We start from the raw sequence: 15,187 nt of genomic DNA, 5'->3' as shown, positions 1-15,187 counted from the left end.
GAGGCCGAGAAGGGACTACAGGGTGAATGCTGAGGAGTGAATTACATTTTCTGGTTGAAACTCGAGGGTGTGGACAAGTTCTCGAATAAGCAGTTTACCCTTTATGGGTGCCCTGGCTTAGAGTCTGTATGAACAGGGGACAGACACAAGCACACTGTCCACCCAGGATGTGACTACAAAAGGAAAATGTCAGTGGCTGGATTCTGCACCTAGTTGATTTGACACCCTCTGTCGACACTGACACTATGCCCAATCATTCTTGACTATATTCTATGTGATAAAATTCTTCCAAGACACCAATTCACCAGCAAAAGCGAACGTGAAAGGAATAGTAGTTTACCCATAGTCGGCTGGAGCCACTGACGTAGAGGCCTGGGACCCCTCTGGCGCCTGGGGAGGAGGCGGTGGCGGTGGTTGCTGAGGTCTGTTCAGGGCCATGTGCCTTGCCGAGGCAGACGACGGTCGGTACTCGTGCTCAGCGCCTTGGTTTGTGGTTCCATGCAGTGGTGCATCACCAGCCGTGTAGGAAGGTGTCACCGGCTGTGCTTGCAAAGCATGGTTGGGAGTAGCAGGATAAGAATAATCGGTGACATCGGATGTGTGAGACCTGAGTTTGGAGGAATGGGGGTGAGAGAAATTGAAGTTTTACAAATGTCCCCTAAGAGGTAGCTGCATATGGAGAAATAGCATGGTCAGTATATGAACAGAGACATTTATTTCTTTTACATTCAGCTAAGTCCAGCCCCCAAGAGCTTCCAAGCAACAACACAATGATTTTAATAGCAAGCCCAGTGTTACATGGATTCAGATCAGAAGCTTTGAGAAGTCAGACCAGTAAGTGGGGACCAGCAGAGACATCGCCACAGCACTTCATGTATTTCTTTATGAAAATTGTGTATGACAAATCCCATTCATTTAGAAACAATATCTCAGATTGATGGAGAAACTTCAGAGGCAATAAAATACCACAACATATAATTTGGCAGTGTGAAACAGCAGGTGAACTGGATACATGTTAACAGCAAGAAGACAAAGAAGGATCCAGAATGCACCGTGAGCTGCATTTTCATAAATGGCAGAAATGTATTGAACCCGAAGAAGGAGGATCAGCACTGACTGGCTTCCCAGGCTGTAAACCCATTGGCACAACAGAGCTCTAGAGGGAATGGAGATCTTGAGTTAGTGAGCACTTTGGAAAAGAGGTGATGGCTGGCATCCTGCAGAGCCTGCGGGAGGGTAACAGCTGGCATTAGGTAGCAGCAGCAAGCCAAGTTAGTAAGAGGCACCCATTTTACAGGACAGTCATGGGGGCTGCACATCCCCCCACGATGCTGAAGCAGGGCTTCATCTGGGGCTGCGGATCCAAAAAAGCAGAATGACGCACCCTCTGGGCCTGGTGTCGTCTTCCTTGGCGCTCCCTGCCTGATCCAGCCTCTTTGCGTCACTCATGAATTCAATGCCCATTTTCCTCCTCTCCCACTCTTCTCTTCTCGTCCTGACTTTTCTCACATACACTTGCTGGTTCCTGCTAGGGTTGAGCTTGAGTTTCTCTCTCTGAAGGGAAACAGGTAAGCACACACTGGGGACGTGGCAAGGACAGAAATGAAGACGCAAACTCATGCCCGACTTTGGGACTTCTGTGGGCAGCTTTCCCCAGCCAGAGGGTCTGCTCCTCCCTCCCTTCTGTCCCCTAACTTCAGCATAACAGTAACTTATTTGTCTCGCCTGTTTGTGAGCTGTGGTCTAGATCACAACTGTACGTGAAGATGTCTTAGTCACTCTTCCAAGAGCTAGCAGCAGAGGTACCGTATTTTAGTGGTAGAAAATATCTGACATGCATTTGGGTTCAGTACATTTCAAAAATAGAAACAGATCTAAATCTATGGGGTCACTGATGATACAGACAGCCTACCTAGGTGACTACATCACTGACATGTCACCCAGCCCAGAATGGAGTGTCTCCAGTGCGACACACGATAGGATGCAGCACGTTCCGTGGTACAAACGAGAACGCCATCCTTGGAACATAGCTTTGAGAAAAGAAGCCAAGACAAAGCAGGTGATTGGCCACATGGAGACAGACACAGAATTGATGGGAACAGGACTCTGATGAAGAGTGACAACAGGAGAAGCAGCAGGAGCTGATCAGGTGAGGACAGGGAACAGGGTGCCATCAGGCAGTTGCAGGGGCACTTGGAGAAGGCTGAGTGAGTAGGTAGAAGTTGCCACAAGGCAGGCCACTGACGTGGCACTGAGCAGCATGACCCTGGGGTTCTGTGATGGTCAGTCGACATTGTTGCAGCAGAGAACCAGTGTGTTAAGGTAATGGAAGCAGGAAGGAGGCTATTCACTTAACTTGAGAATCTTATCAATTCCCAGGGATGTTTAGAGAAGCGGGCCCCAGAATTGGAGAAAGTAAGGACATGGAGACATACTGATTTCTGATTACAGAGAACATTCCATCGGCTGCTCATCCAGAACTCATAGTTAGAAGCAAGCCATGCCTAGCAATCTGTCAGGAGGGGACACAACTTAAGAGGTTCATTTTCCTGGGCTGAGCTAAAACACTCTGTTTATAGGACTGCCTTATATACAGTAGGACTGCCTTATACACAGTAGGACTGCCTTTAATACACAGTAGGACTGCCTTATACACAGTACCACTGCCTTATACACAGTAGGATTGCCTTATACACAGTACCACTGCCTTATACACAGTACCACTGCCTTTAATACACAGTACCACTGCCTTATACACAGTACCACTGCCTTATACACAGTACCACTGCCTTATACACAGTACCACTGCCTTATACACAGTACCACTGCCTTATACACAGTAGGACTGCCTTATACACAGTACCACTGCCTTTAATACACAGTAGGACTGCCTTATACACAGTACCACTGCCTTTAATACACAGTAGGACTGCCTTATACACAGTACCACTGCCTTATACACAGTAGGACTGCCTTACACAAAAAGACTGCCTTATACACAGCCCATAAAACTTAAGGTTAAACTTTCCTTAGTATCTTTAATGCTCATGGGTAAGAGGAAGAAGACACCTCTAAAAATCATGCTTTTACCAAATAATATTTAAAATAAAATATATTGAAGATGTCAAAGAGCCAGGCATGGTGATGTGTGCCTTTAATCTCAGTACTTGGGAGGCTGAGGTCCGTGGATCTCTGTGTGTTTAAGGTCTACATAGAGAATTCCAGGGAACCCAGGGCTATGTACATAGTGAGACCCTAGGTCAATAAATAAATAAAATCCAAACAACAACAATAATAGAAGTAAAACAAACAAACAAAGTAAAAGAGAAATTCCAATTCTGTAAAGATAAAAACCGCACTCAGGCCCAGACAAGGACTAAAGACAGAGCGAGAAACAGCTAACTGCCTTCTCTGGATGACGTCAGGGTGAGTATTCATTTGTAATTTCCTTCTGTGATTTCCAGATGTAAGTATTTTTAATTTCATAGTAAGAACAAGCTAAGGCTGGAGGGAAGGCTCAGCAGCTAAGCTCACTGGCTGCTCTTGCAGAGGACCCTGGTTTGATTCCCACACCTGCATAGCAGTTAACACCCCTCTGTAACTCCAAGCCCAGGGGATCTGCTGCTCCATTCTGGCCTCCATAGGCGCTTCACTCACACAGAGTATCACATCCACATACATACAAATAATTAAAAGAAAAATATTCATCTTTAAAGAGAGAAAAGGCTGCAGTTTCAATAAAACATGCCAGTCTAATTGAAGGGGTTCGGTCCAAGTACAGTGATGAACTGTGATGTTTGCTAAAGTCAGGTCTGCAACAGTGAGTCACAGCAGAGGGCATGGGACACTAGCCACTGTGACAGAGGAGCCACCTAAGAGAATGAAACTGTGCCTAGGCAATGTGAGCACAGAAGCAGAGGATCAAATGAGTCCAAAGGCCATCGATCAGTACCGTGCAGGCATGGGACAATCTCAGACTCTAGGGAGCAGCATTCAACTGAGGGTATAAAGAAAAATCCACCCTTCCCCATCTGTACGTGTTTAAATCAGACCATATACAGAGTGAAAACAATGTGTGTGCTTTCTGTGACAAAATTAAAACCCCAACCAAGTTACTTGTCAAAACAAGAAATAGACACCATGGGGACTCTGGGGTTCCTGCACCCTTCATGGCAGGAGCAGAGCCGTAGAATCAATAACCTGACACTAAAGATCAAGCATGAGGCCAGAGCTCAGAGCTCCCAGAGTTCTCTGAACACCTAAGGTTACAGGTGTACAAAAGATGACCTGGGGCACGCCTTTTCAGAGCTCATAGGCCCGGGCAGGAAGCAGGATCAGAAGTCCTGCAGCCCCTAAGCTTGTCCCCTACACACCCACCTATTCTTTTGGGTGGGTAGAGACGGTGCTAAACTCCAAGGTAATAATAAAGGTGGAAAGAAAAAAAACCAAAAGGTAAAGAAATCAAATACAAGTGCATACCTGATTTCATGTTTTTTTTGACATTTTCTTGGATAAATTCTTGATGTTTTGGTTAGTTTGTACCTTTGTTTGTTGTTGTTACTTTTAAAAGAGTCTCATGTATCCCAGGTTGGCCTCAAATATGTAGCCCAGGATAACCCTGAATTTCTGGTCATCCTGCCTCCACCTCTGGGTGTCAGGTTACAGGCTTGTGACAGCACGCCCAGTTTATGAAACCAGGGTTCACGCCCAGGGCTTCACAGATGCCAGGAAACCACTCTTCCAACTGAGCTATGCGTCCGGCTTGAATTCTAACCTGCAAATGCAGAAGCCCTGGAAGTCCACACAAATGGAACATGATTCGATAAAACAGAAGCAAGAAATAAAACCAAAAGTTAAAACAGGCCAGCTGGTCATCAAGCGAGTCTCTCTGCGTGACAAGTGTGTCCTCGTGACCTCTCTGTTGGCTCCTGCAAAAAAACATTTTTACTTAACTGCTGCCAACGTTTTAAAGGAAACTCGGCAGGAAGTCCTCCTGAAATAAGAGTGTGTAAGTTGAGTGGTTTGGAAAGAGATAGCAAGCCCTCCTTTTTGTCTGTGCCTTCTTCAAATGAAGGTCTTCCTGGGTCCTACTGACAAAGAACAAAGGAATTTCAACATTTTACATTAAAGCAGTAAGTGATGACTAAGCAAAACCCGAGTCATTGACAGTCACCCAAGTTCAGAATCCACGTTAAAGCTCCACCTTCCAGATTAACCCCAGAGAACACAGACGAAAGCTTTAAAGGCTAGCAAAGTGACCCACATTCAAATAGCATGCCTAAAGCATTATTTTAAAAGCAAAATACAGATGTCAATTTTAAGGACACAGTAGGGCACACAGAAACCCAAAATATAGGAACTCAAACATGGGGAGAAGGGTCCATGACATGCACACACCTAGTATCTGGGGACAGAGATCCCTCGGAGGATGCTCCGTGGTGCACACTCTGAGACAACCTGTTGTCGGGCCTAAGCTCCTTGTCATACGCCATCATATTCCACTCCTGGCGCCTGTTTCTGGCTTTTCTAACCTTTTTCACCTCTCGGGTGGTGCCATCTACACGCTTTTGCTCCTGATGTCCAAGAAAAGAGAGCAAGCATGCCAAGACAGAGGGAAAGGAAAACAGCAGGTTAGATGCAGTTACAATGCACAGAAAACAAGCCTGGTGCACACGCAAGAGGTGTTCACATCCTAATTACATCAAACAGTAGGAAATTCTAACAGCACATGCCTCGGGCTCACCAGGTCCATCAGGAATGAAGTGGGTCTCTACAGATACAGCAGCTCCGCCACAGCTGCCTACCTTTGCCTTTGGGTCAGCACTCTCCCCTGCTGGGGTTATAGCCTGTTTAACATGCCTGTGCCTAGATCTGCATTGCTCATGTGAGGTATCTGGTAATACCATTCATAAAAATTATTTGCCACACTGACATACTTTTGAGCCCCTATATGTGTGTGCATGTACATGTGTGTGACGCATGAGCGCATGCACAGATAAACTTACCTGCTTAGACACAAAGCCACTCTTACACAGTCCTGTCTGTTAGCCAAGGTGTATTCCATTCTCTTAGTGGTTGGACGCCAAGCCCCTCTTCCAAGGGGAGGCCCTCTCTGGGCATTTACACATTTGACCCTTTTCTTGCACCAGCACTGACGATCTTCCATGACAAAGGGTGTGTGCTTTCCCTCCTACTCTCCTTATGGACCTCGCCTCCTCTTTTACCTTCACATGAAGCACACACTCAGTAAATGCTGGCTTAGTGATCAAAGCCCCAAGCACAAGCATGGCCCAGGGACCATGCCCAGCACTCAGGCTCTGATGATGCAAATGGCCAACACACACACACACACACACACACACACACACACACACACACACACACACACAGAGTTTCTATCCTCATGGAGCTTACTTCCTGAAAGGGGAAGTCTGACAGCCAGCATGAACAAGTCTCTATAGACTGTGGTAAAATACAAATATGTTTTAAACTGTGATATATCATATATCCAGTTTTATATTAAACATGCATACTGTATGTGTATACATTTCATCTAAATATGTGCATCTGTCTATATGTATACCAAGTGTCACCTTGCCTACAGTGAGACAGTGAGAAAGAGGTGGCTGGACTGGATTGTTTTCAGAGGTGTTTAGAGGCTCTGGAGAGCTTTAAGAGTAAGAACATAAAATGCACACACGACGTAGGAATGGCTGTAGAGGGTAAGAAAAGACGAAATGCAGATGGATGGGCACTCAGCAAGTCAACAGTATTCACCAAGGCCCTCTGGCAGTATGAACTGAGTCTTCAGCCTTTCACAGGGCAAGGGCCATATGACGGGACCATCCAAATCTCCTCATTAACAGCGATTCACCTTCTAGAAAGGTACCCTGAAGAATCACCTCTACTGTTGTAGGAAAACAACCCTGGGGCTTCAGGAGCGCAATTCACAAGCAACACCCACTCCTCAGCACAGCAAAGGTAGTTTATGGAGTATTTATAATTCAGAATAGTGTATACTATTAAGGAAAAAAACCCACATCCTTAATTTTTGTGTGCACAAATCATGTCGGTATGATTTTACATATATAAAATGCTCCCACGCATGTGTATGCATGCCATAGTACATGGCCTAAAGGTCCGAGAAGATGTTCACAAGACTGCTAAGCAATGCTAGGTCCCCACAGAGAGGGTGGGTCTCCGTCACAGTCAAAGCCACTTGGTGGCATTACAACCAGGATATATTGTGTGTGTATTTTAAAAACCCAAAAGAAAAAGGGGAGAGAGGTTTTGATGGGGAGCCTATCTGCATGCTAATTAAGAAGCACACTGTTGAAGGCACTTAATGACTGTCACTCTTCCTGCTCGGGGGGCACACACACACTGACATAGTCGGGATAGGTGTGCTATTTGCTCCCAACAGTTTAGCTTTCACTTCTAGCCAGTATCATGCATATAAGATGGAGACACTCACATAGCCGGTATCTTGAAATACTAAAGGTAATAAAACGTATCTCAGTGACATGGGCTTGCATTAGAATCCCCAGACTATGCAACACAGTGTCCTACCCTAGGGTGCCTCTCCATACCTCTTCCAAGAAAAGACTCTCTGCTCTTGAAGGCTATCCCATCAAGATATATCCTTATTCTGCTGATGCAGGTGACTACATCCAGCCAAACTACCAGTTATCACTGAAGGAGGATCCTTCCCTAGTGAAGAAAACAAACCGAAGGGATCCATGGTGTAATGAAAGCAGTCTACAGCTCTGAGTGCCCACATCTTAGAAATGGGAGCTTTCAAGTCAAAAGGTAAAACTGTCCCTTTAGAACCTTGGACAAATAAGAACAAGAAAACCCCAAATCAGCAGGGGAAGAGAAGTAAGAGATGCCATGGAAGAAAGAAATGAAATTTTTTTAAAAAAAAATCAATGGAAGAATTGGTTATTTGAAAAGGTAAATAAGATTAAAAGTCAAAACAGCTCAAAGCACCCGAGTAAGACGCACATTAATAGAACTAGAGATGAGGTGGGAGATACAGCCACAGCCAACAGAAAAAGCTGGAAGCTCACTGGGACCTAAGACCTGCTTTATAATAAGTTGGTAATTTGAAAGTAATGGATGCATTTCTAGGTATCTATGACCTATTGGAATTAAGCAAAGAGGATATAAACTACTTAAACCTATATAAAAAGGCAAAACTGCAGTAGCAGTAGTAGTAATAATAATAATAATAATAATAATAATAATAATGGCAGAAGTCTCTGGCAAGCTCCAAGTGCCAGCTGGGAGACAGTTACAGACTTAACACAAGAGTCCATCTCAACTTAGAGCAGTGCTCACTAAGAAAACCACGGCCTGCGAGGAGACAGAGGAAAGGGAGCCATAACCACTGCTGGGCACACAAAGAAATGAGCCCCACATCTAGGAAAGGAACATAGAGGTCCCTGAAATCAAACACAGGTCAGCTTTGCCACTGCTGGGATTGCCCAAAGGACAGACTCTAAGTCTTCTTGCCAGAGATGGTTTCTCCCCAAGCTTTACTGCTGTGTTGCTCATGACAGCTGATTGGTGACTGACAACAGGAGAGGATGCAGACAACACTGGATTCACACACAACGAACTGAATTCAGCTACAGAGAGTAAGGGAAAATGGATCAACTGGATACCCTGATATTACAGGAACTATGTCTCCAAAGACAATATCACATGTAGTCCCTCATTTAAGGATTCTAGATTTTATTTAGTTTTCCCTTTTTATTTATTAAACATAGATTCTTACACACACACACACACACACACTCCAATATCCTTATGAAGCCAGTATGAGTACAATAATGACATACCAGCAACAACAGCTAGAACAATTTTCTTTCAGCAGGCTATAGTCTGCTACAGTGGCTCACAGCCATCTGTAACTCCAGTTCCAGGGGATCTGACGCCCTATCTGGCCTCTGCAGGCAGGTACCAGGCACTCCAATAGTACACAACATACATCAGGCAAAACGCCTACACACAATCAACCAATCAACCAATCAACCAATCAGTTTTCAAGAAGGGAAACCCTTCTGAGATGGATATGAGAAGGGAAGGCTTTTAGAAAGGACAGAAGATATCCATGGAGGGCCCTCCCGAAAATCCTGGGTTTCTCCTTTACAACGAAAGGGATGGCACTTTAGACAAAGATGGCTTTCAATGCATTTTTCTTCCATGACTTCTTTGCTTGAGTTCTTCCCAGGTCCCCATCTAAATCTTGCCCTGGTGTGAGTGCGTGCAGAGAGTGTCATCTGACACACCTCTCAAAACCCTCCTCCTGAATCTGCGCCCTCCTCCTCCTCCTCCTCCCTACCCCTCCTCCCTCTTCATTTGTCTGTGCTGAGAAGGGAAGCCAAGGCCTGCTCAGACTCCCAGTACTCTCAGCTGAGCTACCCTGGGCCCATCCTTTGGTCGTCTTTCCAAACCTCGAGTTCTTATTCATCTTCAGCTCAAGACATCCAAATACTCCCAACCTCAAGACGGCCCACCCAGCGCTAAGTACTTCTTCCAGTGTAACCTAGTATTTGTCAAGCTAAGCTGAGTGGCCGTTTTTGTTGGTATTATTCTACCGTGGTCTGTTTTGTTATTCTGGTTTGTGGTTGGTGCTTTCTCTTTTGATACAGGGTCTCACTATGTAGCCCTGGTTGGCCCCGGATCTATCACATAGAACAGGCTGGTCTTGGACTCACAGAGACCTACCTGCTTCTGCCTCCCTGTGTTGGGATTAAAAGCCTGGTCCAGGTGGTTGATTTTTGAAGAGAGCATAAAACGGTCAGTGAGTATCTTCCCCTTTGGAGAATCACTCCTCCCCATGGGGTACATATAAATTCTCAGCGCTGGAGGGGCAGTTCCCAGAGTGTAGGTCACTTAACCCAACAAATCCGCTTATCCTTCCAAGATGGTATGTAGGACAGCTATTTCTAAAATTCCTGATGGCATTCTTCTCGTTTGCCTCTACCTCCACCGTCCTCTAAGGGGGCTCACTCCTTGTACAGATCTCTCAAAGTCCAGACCACTCGCTTCCCAGTCTCCCACAAGCACCTCAGGAAGTTCTCAGCCACAGTGACATCACACCTAACAGATGAATGTAAAGGAGACAAAGCAGGCTGATGTCTGACAGGAGCACTCACTGCATGAAGCTCTGAGGCATCGAACACAGTCAGAAACTGAACGTCAGCATTCGCCACTTCCTTTGTTAGAGGCATACAAGTGCTGCAGAACAAATCTGGTCAGATCTACTTAAAAAAGACCATTGCTGGGTTAAAGTGTCAAGCTTGTCATGCGAAAGGAGGACACCCCGAGAAAACCTAAGCACTAGACATAACACCCCGACTATGTGAGCAGAGGGCCTGTGAGCACAGTGATGGGCGCCTCCCGCTGACGTCATCATGCACTTCTGAAGTCCTTACGCACCTTCTGACGTCGTTTCTCTTTCCTCTTGTCTTCTGTGTCCTGCAGCATCTTTTCTTTCCAGAGGTCAAAGAAGTAAGAGGGATCCGTGTAGAACTTCAGCCCATCCTTCTTGTCATCTCTGTGAACCAAAGCATTCAAAGCCAGGGAAGAAGGATCATCAGCCACCTTCGTCGGGAGGTGATTTTAACTTTAACCCTTTGGATCCCACACGCAGCATGCTAACCACCTTATGTATTAGACCCTGAACTTCCTCATTTGGAAAAACATGAACACATACACAAAATCAAACAACTCTACAATCTTAAAAACAGAACCCACTGGGTGTAAATCCTACGTGACAATGCCCCTCACTCACAAATATCCAATTTCAGTCGCTTATGCATTTAAGGAACTATTCGGTTCATTCTAACAGTAAGCTATGAGTACACTAATTCTACTGGAACTTCACTACAGTCATGATCAAAAACTAGTAAGTACTCTGTCCCTTTTGTCAATTCAGGTTTACACAACACTTTTTGGTATCAGAAAGCAAAATGATCGTGGGTGTACACGTGACAGAAACACAATGTATTTTCTCGAGAAACTTTATCTCCTGTGGCCATGTCAACTGCAAGTCCGGCTATGATCACGATAGTCTACATAATATTTCAAATCATTATGTAAATCACTCCCTTAACATTTAACCAGTAATATCGCAGCCACTATGACCTCAGGGCTGTAACAAGAATCAGCAGCAATGCTCGAGGGCCTGGAGAGATAGCTCAGCAGTTAAGCAGCTAACTTATCCTTCAGAGGATCTGAGTTCAGGTCCCAGCACTCACGGCAGCTGACCCACAGCTGCCTGTAACTCCAGCCTCTGGGTGCATTATAGCCATGTGCACTACATACAGAAAGACATAGAATCAAAAATGAAAATGGAACCTCTTAAAAATGCTTTCCACTGCTCTCAGAAAATAAATGGAAGAAATTATTTTTTTTCAGTAATCCTTGGAATAGCCACAATGTAAATACTGCACTCAAATTAAATCAGGAGAGTTATTCGTTATAGCACTATTCCACTGAGCTATAGACACACACAGGAGAGGCAAGGCCAGTTAAATATACACAGACAGGAGAAAACTTATTTCTCAAATAAAGGAACAAAAAACCAAATTAGTGGAAAAAGAGAGTGGTCAGGAGACAGGTTTATATTCATGCCCATCGCAGTTGTAATGTGTGCACTCTAAGCTCTAGGGAAGCCCTTGGTCCCGCAGCAGCCGAGTAACGTTACTTTGCTGCCTCCCATCAGTTTCCATATGGTTTTGATTATGCATGCATGCCCATTTATTTGTCTGAGGGAATCTCTCTGTCCAGCAGAAAGAGAAGGTGACAGTCCTGACTGTCTCTCATGGAGGTTGGCTCTAAACCTCTTCTGTGCATCCTTGGAAAAGACCACAAAGCAGATGAAGAACCTGGGCCCACATACAAAGGACACACAGTCGTCAGAGACCGTCACAGACACTTGGCTGCAGCACTGTCTCTGGGAAGTCAGCACATTTGGCTATCACCATGGTGAGATCCACAGAGGGGAGAAAAGATGGGTGGAGGGGCAAGGCCCACCATGGAGGACAAGGAGAAAGTAAGAACGAGGAAGAGAACCAAAGATGGTGACAGGAGTTGTGGGAAGAAGATGCCATAGTTGTGGGAAACACGTGCGAAGCTTAGTAAGTGTATGTGTGTGTGTGTGCAGGTGGCCTCTCCCTGTGAACGTTGCCCTGTTGGGTTTTGTCTTTTCCCTGGGAGTCTGTCCCTGACACATGCAACCACCACAGCAACAACAGAACAGCAGATGTTTGTGCGCTGCTGAGGGCTGGGGCGAGGATTTTACCATGTTATAAATGAACCATGCCATTTCTTTCCAGCTAACTTCAACATAAGGAATGGCACACCCACACCTGGTATGCTGCTGTGAAGTACCACTTCTGCTGAAGACAGCCACATCTGAGTGTGAAAATCAGAACTCACACTTCTCCTTTTAGGAACGCCAGCAGTTCCACAGCCACGTCTCACTGGGTATGACACAGCAGTTACTGCTTTCAGAGTGTTCTTTTTCAACCCACAGGAGCCCTCTGCAGTGATCCCACCCAGCACAGCTGCACACTTTAGCTTCTGGAAGCATCCCTTGACCTCCACTGGAAAGGCTGTGGGGAAGTGGGGAAGGGGGCGTGGAGTTGTACCTGTACGGTGTCAGAATGCTCAGCGGCGGGGGTTTGTCACTCTGATTATAAATGTCAGCAACAGGGTTGGGAATGCTGTTCTTGGAGACCACCTGCTGGTCTTGGATGGTGGAGCTTTTGAATGCTTTCTTCATGTTGATATCCTGAAGTGAGACTATTGAGAAACAAGCCCCCAGGTTGAGTTACGTACAAGATATTCTCTGTTTAGAAAGAAGCATCTTCTGACTCAGAATTATAAACATCTTCCAGATTGACTCAACACTGGCTTTTTAAAACCAAGATTTCTTTTTGGGTATGTGCCCGAGTGTGTATATGTGCACAACACTGGCAGAGGCCATAAGAGGGCACAGGATGCCGTAGGACTCAAGCAATTGTGAGCCACCAGATGGATGTAGGTACTGGGAACTGAACGTGGGGCCTTTGCAAGAGCAGCCAGGGCTCTTAACCACTGAGTCATCTCTCTAGCCCCTGAAATAATGGTTTCTGTTGTTCTTTAAAGTCTTGCTTAAACAGAATGCCCTTCCCCCCTCTAAAAGATACATTTTCTCTATGACATGAAGTCAAATCACAGCTTTGCCTTCTTTTGTAACAAGAGCATGATTTCACTGGACCAGGGCACCATTTTGTTGCTGTTTAAACAGCGCCTCTCAGACACCACACAGAATACAGCCCCTGAGGATGGCAGGCAAGCACACAGATCTGTATTTCTTGGGAGAAACCATTAGTGCCAGGTAAAGTAAGATGCCTGCACGAAACAGTATGCAAATGTGAGCATCCCACGAAGCATCCATCACAATGATGCACAAAGAGAGGCCTCTACGCCTTCTGACCTACGACCCACAAAGTAAGCACCTTGTCCAGGAAAACGAAGTTGAGCTAAGAGAGCACCTAGCTGAGCAGAGGAGGGTGAACCTTCTTCGTTTCTCACAACTTTTACATTGTATGTAACTCACCTGACCTTGATAGCTATGTAGGTGTCCAGGCTGGTCCTGCTTGCCCTGCCCACTGGACCATCAAGCCTGTAACTCACATATGCTGTATGACAACCCAGAGAAGGAACCCAGATTCCTTAGCTTTTAGGAAAAGGTCTCTGCAATGCTAATATTTACACTAATGCAAACAATACAGTAAAATCTCGCCTGAAAGGGGGGTTAGAAACATGACACAGTCCCCGATACCACAAATAACTTAACCTTACCCTCTTCTAGTCCAGGGTAGAGTTTATCATAAGCATCCAATTCTAAGAGCCGACAAAAATGCACAAGAAAGATGATCTCAAACTCGGCTGAGATATACATTTACAAAGTGAATAATAAGATACATAACCCGGGCCCTGAGAGATGGCACAGCAGATAAGAGCACTCAGTGATTTTTCGGGGAATCTGAGTTTAGTTACAATCGCCCCCACTGGGCGGCTCACAACTGCCTGTGACTCCTGCTCCAGGGCATCTGATTTGCTCTTCTGGGCTCCATGAATACCTGCATCCTCACACCACACACCCACACACAGACACTCAGAGAGACACGTGACTAAAAAAAAGAAATCTTTTTTGAAAGATATCAAGAATCCCTTACCTGAACAGACCAAGTAGCTATTCAAATTTTATTTTAATTTTAAATCCTTAAATGAAACTCAAGAGCTGGATTAAAATGAGACTGCCCTCAGCATATTTGTTGTAATATCTGCAACTTTTTAAAACAAGAGCATGACTATGACGGAGACAGGATGTCTTTTTTTTTTTTTTAATCACTAATTAACCGAGTATTGTGGGGCGCTCCCTTCCCGTTCTCCCAGGAAGAGAGGAGACAAATGGCAGTGTGCTACTGAAGGGGAAAGCAGAGGCTTGCTGGAGTTAATTACCGCTGCCGCATGGCGTGTCACTCTCGGCTTTCAAGCAGTTACCTACCCTCCTCCACCGTGGAGTCCAGCTGGGTGACTTTGACAGCAAGCCGATCGATTCTGTCTTGAAGGGAATTTGCTCTGATGTAGAAGTTGTTAGCCTCATTAAATAACTCACCAAATATGTCTTCTGCATGTTTACCTAGCGAAGAGAGGGAGAAAGGCACCTGCTGAGGGATTGCTGATGCGTGCTCGTCACTGTCACTGCCACCGCGCAGGTCCAAGGCCTTTAGAACAGTAAACCATTCCAAACTAGCAGGACCCTTCCTGCTGCCTGAGCTGTCAGTCAAGATGTTGCTGCTAAACGAAACTTCTTTAAAAGAAAAACATAAGTTCTCATTTCACACGAAACAGAACTACTAAAGCTTTCCTCTTATTGCTCAATGAAATTCAAGAGATTAGTTTGGCCTTTAAATAGAAGCCCTCATCCCGTGAGCAGAACTGCGCATCTTCTGTTCTGCTTGATGCCTTCTGATGACACTAAACTCCCTGACCATTCAGAAATGCAGTTATGCAGCACCTGTTAAGTTTGTTTCTGGTGCTCACAGAACCTCTTTGGTCACAGACAACAGTGTGACCGTCCTCACAGTGTGACCTTCCTCACAGTGTGTAACACAAGATTACC

The 15,187-nt window shown here is 45.4% G+C and overlaps 1 protein-coding gene across 2 annotated transcripts in view; it reads right to left on the bottom strand.

Annotated features, from left to right (window-relative positions):
- Nucleotides 1–15,187, bottom strand: part of Wasf3 (WASP family member 3) — a 92,988-nt gene that overhangs the window by 5,468 nt on the left and 72,333 nt on the right. Inside the window, exons 4-8 of one of the 2 annotated variants that reach the window (XM_021162982.3) lie at nt 14,570–14,704; nt 12,663–12,816; nt 10,447–10,564; nt 5,398–5,573; nt 341–607 (exon numbers count right to left, since the gene is read on the bottom strand). In XM_021162982.3, coding sequence (XP_021018641.1) covers nt 341–607; nt 5,398–5,573; nt 10,447–10,564; nt 12,663–12,816; nt 14,570–14,704 — 850 coding nt within the window. Of the gene's footprint in view, nt 1–340; nt 608–1,384; nt 1,555–5,397; nt 5,574–10,446; nt 10,565–12,662; nt 12,817–14,569; nt 14,705–15,187 lie in introns of both variants that reach the window. The other variant, XM_021162983.3, reaches the window with a different exon arrangement.

The sequence above is a fragment of the Mus caroli genome, unplaced genomic scaffold (genome assembly GCF_978045245.1).
Source record: "Mus caroli unplaced genomic scaffold, Mus_caroli_1 scaffold_4, whole genome shotgun sequence".
Taxonomy (NCBI): domain Eukaryota; kingdom Metazoa; phylum Chordata; class Mammalia; order Rodentia; family Muridae; genus Mus; species Mus caroli.
The sequence above is the reverse complement of the archived record's forward strand: the minus strand, read 5'-3'. Positions and strand labels throughout refer to the sequence as shown.